This window comes from Pan troglodytes, chromosome 15 (assembly GCF_028858775.2).
Source record: "Pan troglodytes isolate AG18354 chromosome 15, NHGRI_mPanTro3-v2.0_pri, whole genome shotgun sequence".
Lineage (NCBI taxonomy): Eukaryota > Metazoa > Chordata > Mammalia > Primates > Hominidae > Pan > Pan troglodytes.
The window spans coordinates 60,752,269-60,772,926 of NC_072413.2; the positions used below are offsets into that span (position 1 = coordinate 60,752,269).

Here is a 20,658-nt window from a genome sequence, read left to right on the forward strand (position 1 = left end):
ACAACCTGCTCCTGAATAACTTCTGGGTAAACAATGAAATTAAGGCAAAAATCAAGAAATTCTTTGAAAGTAACAAAAAAAAGAGACAATATACCCGAATCTCACACCTAAGGCAGGATTAAAAGACCATAGTGCTAGATGCCCACATCAGAAAGTAGAAAGATCTCAAATTAACAACGTAATATCACACCTAGAGGAACTAGAAAAACAAGAACAAACCAACTGCAAATCTAGCAGAAGAAAAGAAATAACCAAAATCAGAGCTGAACTGAACAAAATTGAAACGTGAAAAAGCATGAAAGATCAACAAACCAAAAGTTTTTCCTTTGAAAGAATAAATAAAACTAACAGATCTCTAGCTATCCTAACAAAAAAAAGTGAGGGGAAGCTCCAAATAAACACATCAGAAATAACAAAGGAGACATTACCATTGACCCCACAGTAATATAAAAAACCCTCATAGGCTATTACAAACACTGTCATGCATACAAACTAGAAAATTTAGAAGAAATTGATAAATTCCTAGAAACATGCAACCTCCCAAAATTAAACCAGGAATAAATTGAAACACTGAACAGACCAATAACAAGTTTCAAAATTGAATAAGTAATAAAAAGCCCACCAACCAGAACCAGCACTGGACAAGACAGATTCATACCCAAATTCTACCAGACATATAAAGAAAAGCTGGTACCAATACTATTCCAAAAAACTGAGGGGGAGGAACTCCTCCCTAACTCATTCTATGAGGCTAGCATCATTCTGATACCAAAACCTGGCAGAAACAGTACAAATAATGAAAACTGCAGGCCAACATTCCTGATGAACAGAGATGCAATAATCCTCAACAAAATACTAGCAAACCAAAACCAGTAGCACATCAAAAATCTAATCCATCACAATCAAGCCTTCATTCCTGGGATGCAAGACTGGTTAAACACATGCAAATCAATAAATGTGATTCATTACATAAGCAGAACTAAAAATAAAAACTACATGACCATCTCAATAGCTACAGAAAAGGCTTTAGGTAAAATTAAACATATTTTCATGTTAAAAACCCTCAACAAACAAGACATTGAAGGAAAATACCCCAAAATAATAAGAGCCACTTATGACAAACCCACAGCCAACGTCATACTGACTAGGCAAAACGGGGAAGCATTTGGCTTGAGAACCAGAACAAGACAAGGATGCCTACTCTCACCACTCCTATTCACCACAGCACTGGAAGTTCTAGCCAGGGCAATCAGGCAAGAGAAAGAAGTAAAAGGCATCCAAACAGGGAGAGGAAGTCAAACTATCTCTTCCTAGATTATATGATTTTATACTTAGAAACCATATAGTATCTGCCCAAAGTCTCCTAAAACTGATCAACCACTTCAGCAAAGTTTTGGGATACAGAATCAATGTAAAAAAATCAGTAGCATTTCTATATACCAACAATGTCCAACCTGACAGCCAAATCAAGAATGCAATCCCACTGACAATAGGCACACACAAAAAAATAAAGTACCCAGAAATACAGCTAACCAGGGAGGTGAAAGACCTCAACAGCAAGTATTACAAAACACTGTTGAAAGAAATCAGAAATGATACAAACAAATGGAAAAACATTCTACATTCACGGATAGGAAATATCAATATTGTTAAAATAACTATACTGTCCAATGGGATTTATAGATTCAATGCTATTTCCATCAAACTTCCAATGATATTTTTCACAGAATTAGAAAAAAACTATTCTAAAATTTATATAGAACCAAAAAAAGAGGCTAAATAGCCAAAATAATTCTAAGCAAAAAGAACAAGGCTGGAGGAATCGCACTACCTGACTTCAAACTATACTACAAGGCTGCAGTAATCAAAGCAGCATTGTACTGGTACAAAAATGGACACATAGACCAATGGAACAAGTTAGATAACCCAGTTATAAATCCACACACCTACAACCATCTGAACTTTGAGAAAGTTGACAAAAACAAGCAATAGGAAAAGGACTCCCTATTCCATAAATAGTGCTAAGATAACTCGTTAGCCATATTCAGAAGACTAAAACTGGACCCTCGCCTTTTATCATGTGCAAAAATCAACTCAAGGTGGATTAAAGAATTAAATGTAAAACCTAAAACTATAAATCCCTAGATGAAAACTTAGGAAACACCATTCTGGACATAGGTCCTGGCAAAGATTTCCTGATGAAGACTCCAAAAGCAATTGCAATAAAAACAAAAATTGACAAATGGGACCTAATTAAACTAAAGAGCCTCAGCACACCAAGAAACTATCAACAGAGTAAACAGACAACGTACATAATGAGAGAAAAGTTTTAAAAACTGTGAATCTGATGAAAGACTAATATCCAGAATCTAAAAGGAACTTACACAAATTAACAAGCAAAAAACAAACAACCCCATTAAAAAGTGGGCAAAGAAAATTTAAGACCTCAAACTATGAAAATACTACAAGAAAATACTGAGTAAAATCTCCAGGGCATTGGTCTGAGCAAAAATTTCTTGAGCAATACCCCACAAACACAGACAACAAAAGCAAAAATGAACAAACGGGATCACATCAAGTCAAAAAGCTTCTGCACAGCAAAGGATACAATCGACAAAGTGAAGAGATAACTCACAGAATGGGAGAAAATATTTGCAAACTACCCATCTGTCATGGAATTAATAACCAGAATATATAAGGAGCTCAAACAACTCTATAGGAAATATCTAATAATCCAATCAAAAATGGGCAAAAGATTTGAAAAGACATTTTTCAAAATAAGACGAATGGAAATCAGGCATATGAAAATGTGCTCAACATCACTTTGAGCAAATAAAAACTATAATGAGTTATCACCCCAGTTAAAATGGCTTATATCCAAAAGACAAGCAATAGCAAATGCTGACAAGGATGTGGAAAAATGGGACATCTTGTGCACTGTGGGTGAGAATGTAAATTAGTACAACCACTATGTATAACAAATTTGTAGGTTCCTCAAAAAACTAAAAACAGAGCTACCATATCATCCAGCAATCCCACTGCTGGGTATATACCCAAAAGGAAGGAAATCAGTATATCAAAGAGATGTTTGCACTCCTATGTTTTTTGCAGCACTGTTTACAATAGCTAAGAATTGGAAGCACCCTAAGCGTTCATCAGTAGATGAATGCATAAAGAAAACGTGGTATGTATGCACACCTGAGAACTATTCATCCATGATAAAGAATGAGATCCTGTCATTTGCAAAACCATGGTTGGAATTGGAGATCATTATGTTAAGTGAAGCAAACCAGGCACAGAAAGACAAACTTCACATATTCTCACTTATTTGCGGGGTCTAAAAAAAATCAAAATAATTGAACTCATGATTATAGGGAGTAGAAGGATGGTGAACAGAAACTGGGATGGGTGGTGGGGCCTGGGTCGGGGTACTTGGGGATGGTTAATGGGTACAAAAAAGTAGAAAGAAATAAGACCTAGTATTTGATAGCACAAGGTGACTATAGTCAACAATAACTTAATTGTCCACTTTAAAATAACTAAAAGAGTGTAACTGGATTGTTTGCAACACAAAGGATAAATACTTGAGGGGATGGATACCCCATTCTCCATGATATGATTATTTCACATTGCATGCCTATATCAAAACATCTCATGTACCCCATAAATACATACATCTACTATGTACCCACAAAAAATTAAAAACATAAAAATATTTTTTAAATGAGCAAAGGACATGAACAGACACTTTTCAAAAGAAGACATACCTGCAGCCAACAAGCATATGGAAAAATTCTCAACATCAATAGTCATTAGAGAAATGCACATCAAAACTACAATGAGATATCATCTCACACCAGTTGGAATGGCTATTCTTAAAAAGTCAAAAAACAACAGATTCTGTTGAGGATGCAGAGAGAAGGGAGCACATAGATGTTGCTGGTGGGAATGTAAATTAGTTCACCTACTGTGGAAAGCAGTTTGGAGATTTGTCAAAAAACTTAAAACAGAACTACCATTTGACCCAGCAATCCCATTACTAACTATATATCCAAAGGAATAGAAATCATTCTACCATAAAGACACATACATGCATATTTTCACTGCAACACTACTCGCAATAGCAAAGACATGAAATCAACCTAAATGCTTATCAATGGTAGACTAGATAAGGAAAATGGGGTATATATACACACTGGAATACTACACAGCCATAAAAAGAACAAAATCATGTTCTTTGCAGTAATGCAGATACAGCTGGAGGCTATTGCCCTAAGTGAATTAACGCAGAAACAGAAAATCAAATACTGTATGTTTTCACTTATAAGTAGGAACTAAACATTGAGTACACGCGGACAATAAGAAGGGAACAATAGACACCAGAACCTACTGGAGGGTGGAGGATGAGGTTTGTAAAAACTAGCTGTCATTTACTATGCTTATTACCTGGGTGACAAAATAACCTGTATACCAAAGCCCCATTGCATGCAATTTTCCCATGTAGCAAACCTGTACATGTACCCCCGAACCTAAAATAAAAGTCAATAAGATAAACAAAATGCGATATGTATACACACAATGGAATATCATTCAGCCATTATAAAGAATAAAATAATGTCTTTTGCTGCAACATAGATGGAACCGGAGGCCATTATCTTAAATGAAACAACGCAGAAACAGAAAGTCAAATACCACAAGTTCTCACTTATAACTCGTAGCTAAGTAATGTGTGTACATGAACCTAGAGTGTGGCATGATAGACATTAGAGACTTGGGAGGGTGCCAGGGTGGGAGAGGGGTGAGGGATGAGAAATTACTTAACGATCACAATATATATTACTCAGGTCATGGTTACACTAAAAACTCAGACTTTACCACTAAGCCATATACTCATGTAACAAAACTGCACTCGAACCCCTTAAATTTATACAAATTATAAAAAAATTAAAAACAAAGAAAAAATAAAACAAGACCTAAGTAGTTAGGATAAGAAAGTTTGCATGTATCCTAAGTTTAAATCAATGCCAAAAGGCATTAAGGAAGAAAATAATACACACATTTAAGTCTTAACATTAATACAAACCCTTGTTTTCTAATTCAAAAGGAGTATTTTCCTTTAAATGAAAATGATGTGATAGAGCACATCATTTATTAATCATATCAAATATTAATGGCTGAGAATTCATAAGTAGTAGACATTTTAGAAACAAACAGTCTAGCATCCAGCTAAGATGCCTCTAGAGATGAATTATGGTGAGGCAGGACTCAGACCTAAAATAAAAACAAATGTCTCAAATAGATTGTTGAATAGACATTTGCAAGAAAAATAATTTGCAAAATGTCTATCTTTTTACATTATGTTGGTTAAATACTTTTCTATCTACTAAAGGCTTATTTATTTTATTCTTGTTTACTATTAAAACATGTATTTTCTTGCAATAAAAATAAACTCTGGTTTTAAAAAGAAGAGCTGGTAAGGAACAGACAGTATTACCTACAGTTCAAAATGTTGGTAAATTACTGAATCCAGCCCCAACTTTGAAACTTGTGAAACTGTCCTTGAATAACTGCTTTGGAGGCATATTCAAGAGCAAGATATCTGTGAACCTCTGTCCTGGTGACTAAATGTGGAAAAGTTTTTATTCCATCTGGAAGCAGACCAACAGAGAGCCCTAAATAGAAGCAGCTTAAGGGCTTAAAAGACTCCATAATTAGGTCTCTGCTCCATCTAAATGCACATGACCAACTTCAGGAATTGTTGAAGGTCTGCCTCTTTCTACCCCCATCAGTGGAATTGGAGCCAGCCTGGAGTTGAAAAACTGAGGCTGCAGGCTCAGAACAATTATCACCTGTATGGCCATGAGCGAAGCACCTTACCTCCCTTAACTCACTTGTCTTACAGTGTTGATTTCAAGCTCAAACGCCATCACGCCTGTGGCGTGTAAACTGTGAAGTGACGAGTAGCATCACTTTGGAAGTGAAATTTCTACAAACCATAACATGTAAGCAGAGCTATTGCCAGCAGGGCCAGTAGGTTGGAGTGAATTTGCAGTCCTGATGATCAATTGAGGTAATGAGAGTTATATCTACACTCTGCTCAGATTCAAATGTGGCATGCAGGGTTTTCAGAGCAATCGTTTTCTCTTCAAAGTCCTTCACAATGGGAATAAGGCACTACTCTGACAATCACAGCCACTGGCATCGGGTGATCTCAATTCACTCCACAGTGATATCAAAATTGCTGTACTACTCTGAATGCACTAGACAAGCTGGTGCTGCAGGACTGTGCAGAATTTGCAGGCACAAATGGTTAGAAACAGCAGCTGGGAGTTAACTCTAATCGTGATTTAACACCAATTAATAATGGTAATTTTCATAATCCTATTACATAGGGCTTATTGCCAAAGTTATCAAAGATATTGTGTGTTTTTAGATAACAGTGATTATTCTGGTCAGTGATGATAAAAACTGCTGGGCAGCGTGACAGATTCACGTTTCATTCATTCATTTAATTATATAGCAGACTCTATTCTGGCCATTGACAATAAAATATTACAGAAAATACCTACTGTATGGAGCTCATTGTTTAGTTGAAAAATAGAAATGTAAATAAGAAACCAAAGTACCATAATCAGTGTTATGAGAGAAGTAAACATAGATACTACGTACTATTTGAGAGTTTTGTGGAAACTATATTATCTTTTGTTGCAAGTGTGGACAATGTTTTAGTAATGTCTTTTCCACAGCATCAAGAATTGATGGATTCGTGGAACAAACGGGCTCTACTATTTTGTTTAGCTAATATACCATTGTGGGGAGGGTGGGTGAAGAAAAGAAAAAAAAGTAGTTGGAACACCCATTGTCACTCCTAGACCATTTCTTCGAAGATGCTCGTATTGCTACTGAAATAGATGCAATCTGCGACACATGTACACCAAGCAAATACTTTATGCCTGTTTGATATCCAATTCCAGTATGTTTTTCATTTACAAAAGATCATTGCTACTGAGAAGCTTCATTGATCAGAGAAAAAAATGACATTCTGTGCTGCTGGATTCACCATAATATGAACGTTTTCTGGAAAGAAAAGCATTATTGAGTTCTGAGCCTGTGCTAATGCCAGAGTGAACCCAAACCACTATTTCTTACCACTGGAACATCAAAATACAGGATCGCTACCACGCTTCTCCATAACATTGCCAGCTGGCTTCAGTTGATCTCTACTCAAGAACAGTGCCATCTGTAGAAAAGGACAGTGGCTTTTTAGGGTTAAATGGAATCTACATGTACCTCTATGTTCTGTTTTTCCATTTTACAATTTGGATTGATCATGCCTGGGGACTTTTTTCTAAGTTTAAATAGCAATCCTTCTTAAATCACTGTAGGGCAGCAAGAAAACCTTGCTGGTATTGATAATTATACATTGCCCAGAAGTTATAAAAATCAACACTGAATGTTGTTGTTGCTGCTGCTGCTGCACATCCATCCCCAGTAATGTTACACTCCAGCTGTAAGTTTTGATTTTAACATATTTTCAAAGTCATTTCTTCATATTTAACTTAAAATATAAAACTTGGTTGTTATAGACTGAATGTTTATGTCTCCCACCCGCAAATTCATATGGGGAAGCCTTAACCTCTAGTATGGCTGTATTTGGAGAAAAGGCTTCTGAGAAAGTAATCAAGGTTACGTGAGGTCATAATGATGAGGCTCTGATCCAATAGGACTTGTGTCTTTATAACAAGAGACTCGAGAGCTCTCTCACTCTCTCACACACAGGCACTGCAGGGATGCCATGTGAGCACACAGTGAGAAGGTGGCCAGTGGCAACCCAAGGAGAGAAACGTCCCCAGACAACATCCCTACTGCACCTTGATTTTGGACTTCTAACCTCCAGAACTGTGAGAAAATAAATTTCCGTTGTTGAAACTACTCAGTCTATGGTATTTTGTGATAGTAAGCCAAGCAGACTAATACAAGGGTTAAAGAAATATTGGCAAGGGGTACCAGACTAACCTGTGCATTGAACTAAGTGGTATAGAGATGTTTAATAAAAATGAGTCTAGGCCGGGCGCGGTGGCTCACACCTGTAATCCCAGCACTTTGGGAGGCCGAGGCGGGCGGATCACAAGGTCAGGAGATCAAGACTATCCTGGCTAACATGGTGAAACCCCGTCTCTATTACAAAACAAAAAATTAGCCAGGCATGGTGGCAGGCGCCTGTAGTCCCAGCTACTCGGGAGGCTGAGGCAGGAGAATGGCGTGAACCCGGGAGGCAGAGCTTGCAGTGAGCCGAGATCGTGCCACTGCACTCCAGCCTGGGTGACAGAGCGAGACTCTGCCTCAAAAACAAACAAAAAAGACTCTAAACTAGAAACTATGGAGCTAAAGGAAGATGAGCCTCTGAAGCCACAATGGAAGCAATTCTTTGAGACCACTACTAAAGGATGTCAGTTTGACATCATTTTTATCAACATCCAATGGGCCCCACTCCATGACAATAGTAAAGGTATTAGAACTCTAGAGCCATTTGCTTAGAAACTTTAATTACACCAGTGACAAAATAAGCAGAGTCATGGAGTGAAAAGACAACACTTCTCTGGCCATGATCACTCAATCTGGAACCACAAGAGGGTTTATACCCACTGATATAACATAGACATGGTATTTAAAAGGGAAACCCACTTGATTATATAATTTTAGCCTGTATTAACATGGTTCAATCTTAGTTATTTTTTTCTTTTTCAAAATTCAGTTTACATTCTTCTTTTGCATTTTTGGAATTGGCTGCATAGTAATCTTCTGTTAGTTTTCAGCCCTAACAACAACAACAAAAAAACACATTCTCTACCTGCTACCAAACAAGTCTCAGATTTTTCCAGTTCTATACGAAAATATTCAATTTTGTATTTTCTTTTTCTCCTTCCCTTCCTTTTTTTTGATTAACTAATATTTTTAGTATACCTAATTTAGTACACATTTGGTGGTAAGCTTGTCAATATTTTTTGTAACTTCTAATATAAAAGTATTAATATCTTTTTAAAAATAACTTAAGATACAAAAGTGAAAAAGTAGCAGGCGGGCCCTGTGGCTCATGCCTGTAATCCCAGTACTTCAAGAAGCTGAGATGGGCAGATCACCTGAGGTCGAGTTTGGGACCAGCCTGGCCAACATGGTGAAACCCTGTCTCTACTAAAAATACAAAAATTAGCCAGGCGTGGTGTCGTGCACCTGTAATCCCAGCTACTCAGGAGGCTGAGGCAGGAGAATTGCTTGAACCTGGGAGGTGGAGGTTGCAGTGAGCCAAGATCGTGCCACTGCACTCCAGCCTGGGACACAGAGTGAGACTTTGTCTGAAAAAAAAAAAAAAAAGTAGCAGTTTTTTTAATGTGAGAATTTTTATCTTTCTATGTATTTATACTAACCAGTACAGCAGTATTGACATGTTAACAGAGAGTATATCAGAATGCAGTATTATCAGCAAGACAATATTACTAAATTCAGTAACACTTCTTAAACAATACTCATATGCAAGTTAAATGCTTTCACTAAAATGAGATATTTTACAATGCAGGTGACAGATATGCTGTGGCCACACTAGACGTATTGGTTCATGCCCAGATTGAGAGTCCTGTCCACTGACTCTGAACACTGCTTATTGCTTGTTTTGTTTTGGCTTCACTATTAGTTTTATCCTGAACCACAGTATGAAAAACTAAAATCAATCTATGAATCACATGCAAATTGATGCCACATATTATCCTTCCCTATTAAAAATGAACACAATCAAGTATTGGATTTTACTGACAATCTTCTTCGAAATGCTTTTATTCTAGGTTAAATAGTAGAAACACTGCCAGCATGAGCTTCCAAGGACTAGATTCCAGTCTCAGCTCTACCGCTAACTAGCTAAGTGAACTTAGGCAATCACTTAATTTCTTAGGTCTGAATTTTTCTCATCTCTAAAGAAAATAAAATGAAATTGGTGATATACAAGACGCATCCTTGTTCTAGATTATTTCTCTATTTGAAATGAAATCCTAACTCCTGTGTCCTTGTCACCTCCTGGAATCCTTCCCTGTTTCCTCCCCTTGGACAAACTGAATTCATCTCCTTTATGCCGCCTGTGTACTGAGAATAACCCTCTCGTAGCACTTATCTGACTCATGATCTCTCACTAGACTGGAGCCTCCTGGAAAGCAGGCACCTGGTCTTTTATGTCCACAACCCCATGTTATGTGTTACGGGCTGGATGGATGCATGGCTATATGGTGAGCCAGCCAATACTTTCTGTGCCACACTTCAACAAAGTGTCTCATGAGAAGACGTATAGAAACAGCAAATAAAATTCCTCTCTTATCCTATTTAAATAGTCAATCTGGAGAAAAATATGTTCTTGCTATCTTGAAAGTGAAGAAAATATTCAGAAATAATTTAAAATCTCAGGCATGCTTATTGTAGCCAGCAGTATTCATGTAACATATATTTTAAGTTTCAAGGAAATGAAATTCGCTTGACTGCCTTATGGACAAATATAACACTTATTTTTAAATGGTTCATTCTCTTTTACTCATAAAACATACTGTCTGTAGGTTTCAGTATCTTTTATGGAAAAAAAGGTTACAATGAAATTACCAATATATCTGCTGATTTGAGGACCTTTGAGGATACAGATTTCCTACCAACCTTTATATATGGAGCACTGGTTACCCTCAAGTCCATACCAAGGTCAGACAATCCACTAGGCAGATTCACAGAATTCTGCATACCATCATATTCATGGTTATGACTATTGCAGCATAAGATACAAAGAAAATTTAGCAAAGGGAAAAGGGGCATGGGCAAAGTCTGGGGGAAGCCAGGCACAAACAAGAGTATGACAACACACGAGAAATGCTGTCAACCAGGGAAGTTCATGAAGGACTTGGTGCTTCTGGTTTTGTACTGGAGATGGTCACAAAGGCATCTTTTGCCTGACGTATGTCAAAATTCCACACTTCAGGAAGGAAAGTCGATATTCAGCATCAACCCACCTTGTTAGAACAGACAATTAAGGCACAGAGAGCTACTCATCAGTTAGTGGTGAGAGTCCCCCGAAATCAAGTTCACAAGAGCCAGCTTTATAAGCAAGTCTTTCAAAGGCCAATAGTCATACCTGCCAGGTTAACTCTTTTTTACACAAATGGTAAAAATCATTGTGCAACAAATAGGTAAAATGGGAGGAAGTGTAATATTAACTTTTAAAGTCTAATAAGAAGTCTTTAAAATGTAGGTGTCACCTGTGTTACCTTTTTATGTGTGTGTCAGAGAAGGTGTGTTGCTTACTTTCTTTGATGTATACCTAAGAGCTGGTCATCAATTTAATGAATACCATTTTGTCATTCCAGGAAATAGGATCTTGAATTGGTTAAATAAATACATACATAAAGTAAGCAAATGAGTCAACTTTCCTCTGCTTCTCTCTCATCCCTTTTCTGAATATGTTTAAACTTATTGGAAACTATGGAATTGTGTTCTTATTATTGAAAAAAAAACCCCAGCGGGTCCGTCTGCTCAATTCAGTTTAGCTTCTGACTCTCACACATGGGATCTTAATCTCCAGTAGTCTGGCAGAGCCTGTGGACCTCTCCTTAAAAGGATTGCTCTAAATGCACAAAATAAAATATGTAGGATTGCAAAGGAAGCATATATTGAAATCCTATCAAAATATTTTCAAATAATTTACAGTAATCTATGTACTTCTGTCTAGCAGCAAGTCTAATAACTATCATAATTGTTAAATAGTAATGAGCATAAATGGCATTTCAAGATATCTTCAGCACATATGATATATGAAAATATCCATTAATATAATTGCTTTTGGTACTTCTAATAACACTGTAGTTGTCTAGCAACCTTTCCAATTAAAGGAAAAGCTAAATGTCAGTTAGAAAATAGATAAAATAAAATTTGTTTTCATCAAAATGTCCAGGCCCCAGGTAAAAATCTCAGGTTTCTAGCACCATGAGACCAGGAGTTCATTAACTGATTCCATTTAGATCATCAGCTGTTGAACCAATAGCAAGCAAACTTATTTTGTTTGACCACAGAATTTTAAAAACAAATCAAATCAATTACCAAACAAATGTGTTTTCTCATAAAAATGTGCTTCTGGCCTCTTGGAGAAAAAAAAAATATGAGGACTAAGCAACACTAGCCCAGCATCCCCACAAGGCAATGTCCTACCAGAGTGAGTAACAGCTGTCTCGTTCACAGATGAAATGAACTCTCCATTTCCACAGTAACTATAAATCCTGCCTTACTCTTTCATGCTATCTGTCTGCTTTGTGTAGCTAATTCTTATTAATATTTATGGCTTTTTCCATCTCATAACCCTCTGAATAGGCAGCAAGTAGAAGAGATTTGCTTTCTAATAAAGGTGGGGCGATTCTATTCATATGCCCACTGTTGTCCCCATTTAACTCCTTCCAGTCCTCTTTTTTCAACAATTAACACACTTAAGGCCCCTGGGCAGTCACCTGATTGTAAGTAAAGTAATTGAAATACAATCTTCCTCATTTCTTTATGTATTATCTACAGCTTTGCTATTGACTAAGTTTTACCCCCTCAAAATCCATCTGTTGAAGCTCTTATCCCCAATGTGATGGTATTTGGAGATGGAGCCTTTGGAGGTAATTAGGTTTAGAAGAGGTAATAAAGTTGGGGCCAGCGCGGTGGCTCACACCTGTAATCCCAGCACTTTGGGAGGCTGAGGTGGGTAGATCACGAGGTCACGAGTTCAAGACCAGCCTGACCAACATGGTGAAACCCTGTCTCTACTGAAAATACAAAAATTAGCTGGGCGTGGTGGCATGCACCTGTAATTCCAGCTACTCTGGAGGCTAAGGCAGGAGAATCACTTGAACCCGGGAGGCGGAGGTTGCAGTGAGTTGAGATCGCACGACTGCACTCCAGCCTGGGTGACAGAGCAAGGTTCCATCTCGAAAAAAAAAAAAGTTGCGGCCCTCATGAGTGACTTGGTGCCCTTATAAAACACCAATGAGCTGGCTTCCTTCCCACCTCCCATCTCTCTACCTCCCCTTCTTGTCTCTCTTATGTGGGAACACAGTGAGAAGCTGGATATTTGCAAGCCAGGAAAAGAACCCTCACCAGGGAACCAAACTGGCCAGTAATTTGATCATACACTTCCCAGCCTCCAGAACTGTGAGAAATAAATTCCTGCTGCTTAAGACACCCAATGTATCATATTTTGTTATGGCAGCCCAAGCTGACTAGGACAGCTGCTTTCATACTACAGTGGAAAAGTTGAGTAGTTGAGATTGGCCCACAAATCCAAAATTGTTTACTATCTGGTCCTTGACAGAAAAATTTGCCATTCCATGCTGTAGTTGTTTCATGGAATTCTAGTTATTCGTCAATTCGTAGAATTTGATGGAATTCTAGTTATAGCTCTAGAATTTTTACATAGAGGGGCTTAAGGATGGGTAGGAAGAGCTATATTCACACAGTAAGCATCTTATTTTTCCTTAATGGAGATGAAGGCAAGCAGCTAAAGAAGGCTCACTTTCCTCCTTATTGCAGCCATGGAAAGCCACACACTATTCAAACCTCTCCACTGAGCCACTGGATACACATGTGTGGCCAGAACTGTACCATGCCATGGCTGACAACTTGGATTCAAAACCTGCTCCCTTATTTAGCAGGAACACACCCTTAACCAATGGCTATGATAGCTATGAGATATCAATAGCATACTAAAGACATAGTTTTGGTTATAGAATTCACAATGAATGTTCATTGCAATAATTTTTACAATAATAGCAATAAGAACAAAATGTTTTCATTAATAGATCAATTGGAATAAAGTGAATAAGTGAATGAGAAACTATAAATTGTTGACAGTGTTTCTGTGGAATATTGTGGAAAAGAAAATGTCAGTGGCTTTGACAAGCTAAAACAACATGGTAGTCTAAAAAATACAGGTTTTAGAATCATAGAGATGAATTCAAATGCAGGCCCTGACTCCTAGGTTATTAGGGAACTAGCTGTTCCAGTCTTAGAAACTTAATGTCTTCATGGGTGAAATGGAGATTATACCGCTCTGTTTGTGGGTCGTTGACATTTAATAAGATATTATATGTAAACTATGTTGAAGTGCCTGGCTATATACAACATGTTCTCAGATGGTAGCTAGTATTACTACTCATTAGATAATATTTTCTCACCACTTATCTTTTTCATGAGTATATTGTTTCTCTGAAAATAAAGTGACACTGAATGACACCCTTTTCCTACTATTTGCCAAGTTACTGAGACAATGCATCAAGAGCAGAGAGGCTAGAATTATAAAAACTGACACCAGTTATAACAGGAAACAGGTTGTGAGGGAAGAAAGCCGCTTGGTGTTACTCAGCAAATTGGCACCCATGGAGACAGGCACAGCGTTTCTGGGTCCTGTTGAAAAACCAACAACAGTTTTCTGTCTCTAGCTTGTCTTCTTATCAGAAGACTGAGTCCACACCAGTGTGCACTCAGCTGTCACAACCAATGAATGCATGTGTGTATGTATATTTGTGTGTGTGTGTGTGTGTGTAAGAGAAAAAGTGGTGACAGATGTTCTACTGGTGATCTGTTTCCATTGTCCCTCCTTGGCACCTTGCATTGCAAATGTATCACTTGGTTGTTTGATATTAATCCCTCTGGGCCTGAATATTCTCATGTGATTTGAAGGAAAAATAACTGCCCATTTTCTTTCACAGGAATATTATAAACATCAAGTCCTGAGGAATGTACGGGTGTTGGATAGGAGTTTTCAGTAATCTTGCAGTATGGGGGAAGATTTTAAAATGCACATTTTAGATTGAAGGGAACTTAAAACTACAGTCTTCCCTCGGTATACGAGGGGGACTGGTTCCAGGATCCCCTCACACACCCAAATCCTTACATACCGAAGTCCTGCTGTCTGCCCTGTGGAACCCACATACAGGAAAAGTGGGCTCTTGGTATACACAAGTTTCAAATAACACAAATACTGTATTTTTCATCTGCATTTGGCAAAAAAAAATTGGCGTGTAAGTGGACCCTCGTGGTTCAAACCTGTGTTATTCAAGGGCCAACCACACTACAAGAGTCAACTACCAAACAGGTTGCCTTGTTGAAGGGAAATTTGTCATTGCAGAAGGCAGAGCATAGACCAAAGGAGACATTCCTGCTTAATACCGAAAGGGACTCTGAGCTCCCTAACACATAAGTGAGAAACTTCCACATTTAGTTAATATTTAGCATCCCTCTCCCACATTCATCATTGCCTTCACTTTCCACTATTTGTGTTTGACATAATATTCACATTTAACTATAGGTCTATTGAGCATACGTACTCTGTGCTTAAGTCTGTGTGTTCTCTACAGCTATTCATTCTTTCTCACAGATTCTGGATGCTCCATCTATTTGATAACAAAAGTATGAACTGAAAATGATGTTCAAGTATAGATCAAATAAATGTGATACAGCCAGTACAAACACTACTCCTGCTAGTCTCATCCTTTCTTGGAACCCTAAGTAGGAATTACATTGATTTAATTATGTTCATTTCTATGTTGCTACAGTATAGACATTAATTTATCTCTTTGCTCGATTTCTTCCCTCCCTGTTAACTACAGAGAAGGTTTCATTTAAGCAGGTTATGGAAAGGAATGACTGTTATTTCAAAATACTTCACCACAGACAGGCGATCATTTTAGATAAAACCACTTAAGTGCAGTTATCCAAACATGTATTTCATTCTTGGCAATAAAAAAGCCTTACCCAATGCCCAATGACCTAGAAACCAGAACTAGGAGATTTCTTCATGCAAATTAAATTTGTGTCACACTCATCGGTTACAAAATGGCAGTGAAGGTTAAATGTGCAGCAGCAGTGTAAAATAAAGGATTCTTATCCATATTTGTAGGATGTGTCAATGCGGCTAATTAATTTTTGAGATAGCGTTCTTTGAAAGAGTAAACTTTGTGAATTGATTATGAAATGAGAAGTGCCTAAAGAGAGCTGAGAATGTAAAACAGGCACCCAGCTTGATTAACTTTACCAGCTTTAAAAAAATCCATATAAAAAGGTAAAAGACACTGGAGTTGATTTTATGGCAGTATTATAAACTCCAAGAACTAACTACATCATAGTAGAGTTCACAGCTTGTTTCTCTTCAAGTCTGTTTTTCATTTTGTATCTTAAATGGTAAAGATTCAAATCTTTACTCATAGAAATAGGGTTTTTTTCCTTAAAAAGGAAACAAAATATAAATAAAGAGAAGGAAAATTATGCCACTTTACATTGATGGGAATTTAGTGCTGCAAAACAAAATATCTTCTCTACTCTTCAGCTAATAGAGCTGAATTAATTAATACTCTGGACACTAATAAGAAAAAGCAGACCCAGAGAACATACCCGTTTCCTCAGATTGCAAGTAAGAGTGAGATTCCTTGAGAAGGAGTTTGCAAAAGCTGTATAAAAGTCCAGGACTTTGAGCAAGGCTTCCCGCTTGATGATGTGTAGGTCACAGTACGTCAGTGCCCGGACGTTCGCACACGCATGGGCAAGGGTGGTTTCCTTCCAGAAGATGTCTCCAAATACATCACCCTTCCCTAGAAAACAGTATAAGATACATATTCAAGTATCTAACACTGTTCTTATTTAATCACTCTTGTTATTCAGTTTCATATACAGTATTGACCTTCTAGCATAATTTAGAGCTGAGGGTATAACCACATCTATAAACACATAACAATACACAATGCTTTCATATAATATGTAAAGTAACATCACCCTGAATTCAGTTATTGATGAAAATCTGGAGTGGCATGAATAAATGGATCCAACAGAGAAGCCAAACACCTCATTTTAACAAATAATTTCATTATCTTCTGCCACCTTAACTTTTCCTATTTTGACCAGAAGGAGCAAAGGTGACTTCTTAGTTTCATCCTTGCCTCTGGTCCTTCTGGTAAAGATAACAAAATGCAATATAGAAGGATCTGCTGTAACAGCCTTTATAAATCTAGGGCTGATCCAACATATATTAAATACACTTTATTCAGTAACTATGTATTGTGCCCCAAGCCAATTAAAACTTGCCACAACTTAGTTCCCCAAGAATGCCCTTCCCTCTCTACCTAGCCAACCTTATACAGGTTCTCGGAGTCCAGCCCAAGAGCTCCCCATCCACAATTACAAAGCTGAAAGACCCAGGTTGAGTAAAACATGGAGACTCAAATGTATTATCCCATGAACAGTTCTATAAAAAGTGCTATACTATCATCAAATGTAGACGTCTTTTAAAAATTCTAGAAATCACACAAAAATCACCTATTCACTTCAGAGCACTACCCACTGGTGGCCTGAACTCAACCATTTATCATTTGAAATCAAGTACTTAGTTGCCCAAATAAAAAGAACGAGGAAGAGTCTAAGGTTAAAGGTCCCAAAAGGCCATTCTGCCGAGGCAGTTCCATAAAAGCCCCTGGTTTCTGAAGTGTAGTCAACTGAATTCTTTGTTCAACTTCCGCGTGAAAGGAAAAGTTTTAAAGTGAAAAAGACAGGGGGAATATATCCAGGAGGGAAACATCTTCCTAGAGGCACTCTGTTAATGATTTATTCTTTCTGCACTCAAACCACAGAGGTGAGCAACTATCTGCTGTCATCATGCAGATTAAAATCAGAACTAACAGGAAAAAAAAAAGAAGAAGACCTTTATCGGGGAATCTGCCCCGATATTCACGTAGGTTCTTTTCTATTTTCCCCAAGCATCAGCTGGCTTGAGAAATAAAGGGACAGAGTACAAAAGAGAGAAATTTTAAAGCTGGGCGTCCAGGGGAGACATCACATGTTGGTAGGTTCCATGATGCCCACAAGGCGCAAAAACCAGCAAGTTTTTATTAGGGATTTTCAAAAGGGGAGGGAGTGTGCGAATAGGTGTGGGTCACAGACATCAAGTACTTTACAAGGTAATAGAATATCACAAGGCAAGTGGAGGCAGGGCGAGATCACAGGACCACAGGACTGAGGTGAAATTAAAATTGCTAATGAAGTTTCAGACACCATTGTCATTGATAACATCTTATCAGGAGACAGGGTTTTGAGATCAACAGGTCTGACCAAAATTTACCAGGTGGGAATTTCCTCTTCCTAATAAGCCTGGGAGCGCTATGGGAGACTGGAGTCTATCTCACCTCTGCAGTCTCGACCCGTAAGAGACGACCACACCCGGGCGGGGGGGGGCCAGTTTAGAGACCTACCGCCAGGTGTGCATTCTCTTTCTCAGGGATGTTCCATGCTGAGAAAAAGAATTCAGTGATATTTCTCCCATTTGCTTTTGAAAGAAAAGAAATGTGGCTCTGTTCCGCCAGGCTCACCGGAGGTCAGAGTTTAAGGTTATCTTTCTTATTCCCTGAACAATTGCTGTTATCCTGTTCTTTTTTCAAGGTGCCCACATTTCATATTGCTCAAACACATATGCTGTACAATTTGTGCAGTTAATGCAATTATTACAGGTTCCTGAGGCAATATACATCCTCCTCAGCTGACAGGATTAAGAGATTAAAGTAAAGACAGGCATAGGAAATCACAAGGGTATTGAATGGGGAAGTGATAAGTGTCCATGAAATCTTTACAACTTATGCTTAGAGACTGCAGTAAAGACAGGCATAAGAAATTATAAAAGTATTAATTTGGGGAACTAATAAATGTCCATGAAATCTTCACAATCCACGTTCTTCTGCCATGGCTTCAGCTGGTCCCTCCGTTTGGGGTCTCTGACTTCCCGCAACAGACCTTGTATCACCCTTCAGGCCAGGCAGACAACCAGAGAGAAAAGAAAATGTGTAACCACAGAAATGAGAGAGAGACAAAGACAGTGACAAGACAGAAATAGAGAGGTTGAGTGAGTGAGATTACACATTCTTTGCTCACTTAGGTAGTTGGGAAGCTCTGAGAGAAACATAGGGCTTGATTTCAAGCTTAAGAGGCACTTCAGGGTACAAAGAGAAAACATGCACATGACTGAAGAGGTGATTAAAACCACCACATGATCATGTGATCAGCATGAAACAACAATCATGAATAGTTAATTAATCTTAAGCAATTCATTTGTTTCTGGACCCTCCAAAAATTCCTTTTAGTTCATGACACTGATGAGCAAATTAACAACCTAATAACCATTTATTTGGCCAAGGAAGGGAGATCAGAGACTTGGTAGCCAAAGAAAGCCTCTAGGGTTATACAGCATCATAATAACCAAAGGGAGGCCGAGGCAGGCGGATCACGAGGTCAGAAGATCGAGACCATCCTGGCTAACACGGTGAAACACCGTCTCTACTAAAAATACAAAAAAATTAGCCGGGCGTGGTGGTGGGTGCCTGTAGTCCTAGCTACTCGGGAGGCTGAGGCAGGAGAATGGCGTGAACCCGGGAGGCAGAGCTTGCAGTGAGCTGAGATTGTGCCACTGCACTCCAGCCTGGATGACAGAGTGAGACTCCATCTCAAAAAATAAAATAAAATAAAATGAAATAAAAAAAATAACCAAAGGAACACTTTAGCTATAGAAACTCTACCTCCTTTTATACAGATGAATTTCAGAAATCTGTACATGGTATTCTCTTCAAACTAGTAATCCCAATTATAGGCATTTATTCTAATTGCCTAAGTGCCAAATTTATTTATAAAAATGCTCACTGAAGTGAAATTTATAATTGCCAAAAATTAGAAATAAATGTCAATAAATAATGAAATACTATGCAGCCACAAGGTATCATAAATTTTACAAAGTGACATGGAGGTTATATAAGGTTATATAAAATAGTAAAAGCAGGATATCAAACTATACATACAGCATAATCTCATTTTATGTACCCCATCTCCCCACCCCCAAACATACACACATACATGCACACAAAGCACAGAAGTAAATGCATCAAAATGGTAGGTCCTCTCTGCGTTATGGAACAATGTATGGTTTTTATTTTGTCTTATAATTTGTGTAATACTTTGTAAACAGAAGAGATCAACAACTGTTATATTACCACAGTTCTTGATGGTACCAAAAAAAGCCAAGCTTTTAAAGGGCTGCTTTGATCTACCTCTTATTTCTTTTCCTTTTTATTCTCTTTCCATACTGGATTTTTCCTTCAAGAGATAGAAAAAAGGTTACATTTCTCTATGATTCATTTCTTTATCATTTTCTCAAATTGTCAATTATAATCCTTTACCCATTTATGAGTGCTCATTACTTTTCAGCTATTTTGTTTTCATATATGGTACACTTAAGAATACTCAATGCTTTTGACTCAGTATTTTCACTTCTGAGAATCAAAAGATTAGAACTACTGCATGTAATATTCACTATAGTGTTATTAATGATAACCCTAGATTTTTTTAAAACCCTATATGTCCAATAGCTATGGCAATTGTAAAAATATGTGTAAAATATTAATGTCCAAAGAATTAAAACAGCTTTTGAGGTAACATGCAAAAAATTCCTAACTTATAATGTTAATTAAGAAATAAATATATAAAGAATAATATGAATATGGTTACAACTATAACAAAATATATAAAAATGAAACTGAGGTGCCAAGACTAAAAGAATTGTCAATTAAGAAATCTACTTTA

At 37.6% G+C, this 20,658-nt stretch overlaps 1 protein-coding gene across 1 annotated transcript in view; it reads right to left on the reverse strand.

Annotated features, from left to right (window-relative positions):
* The window catches only part of KCNH5 (potassium voltage-gated channel subfamily H member 5), a 343,538-nt gene that overhangs the window by 61,366 nt on the left and 261,514 nt on the right, over positions 1 to 20,658 (reverse strand). Inside the window, exon 10 of the mRNA XM_016926190.4 lies at positions 16,441 to 16,637. Coding sequence (XP_016781679.2) covers positions 16,441 to 16,637 — 197 coding nt within the window. The remainder of the gene's footprint in view (positions 1 to 16,440; positions 16,638 to 20,658) is intronic.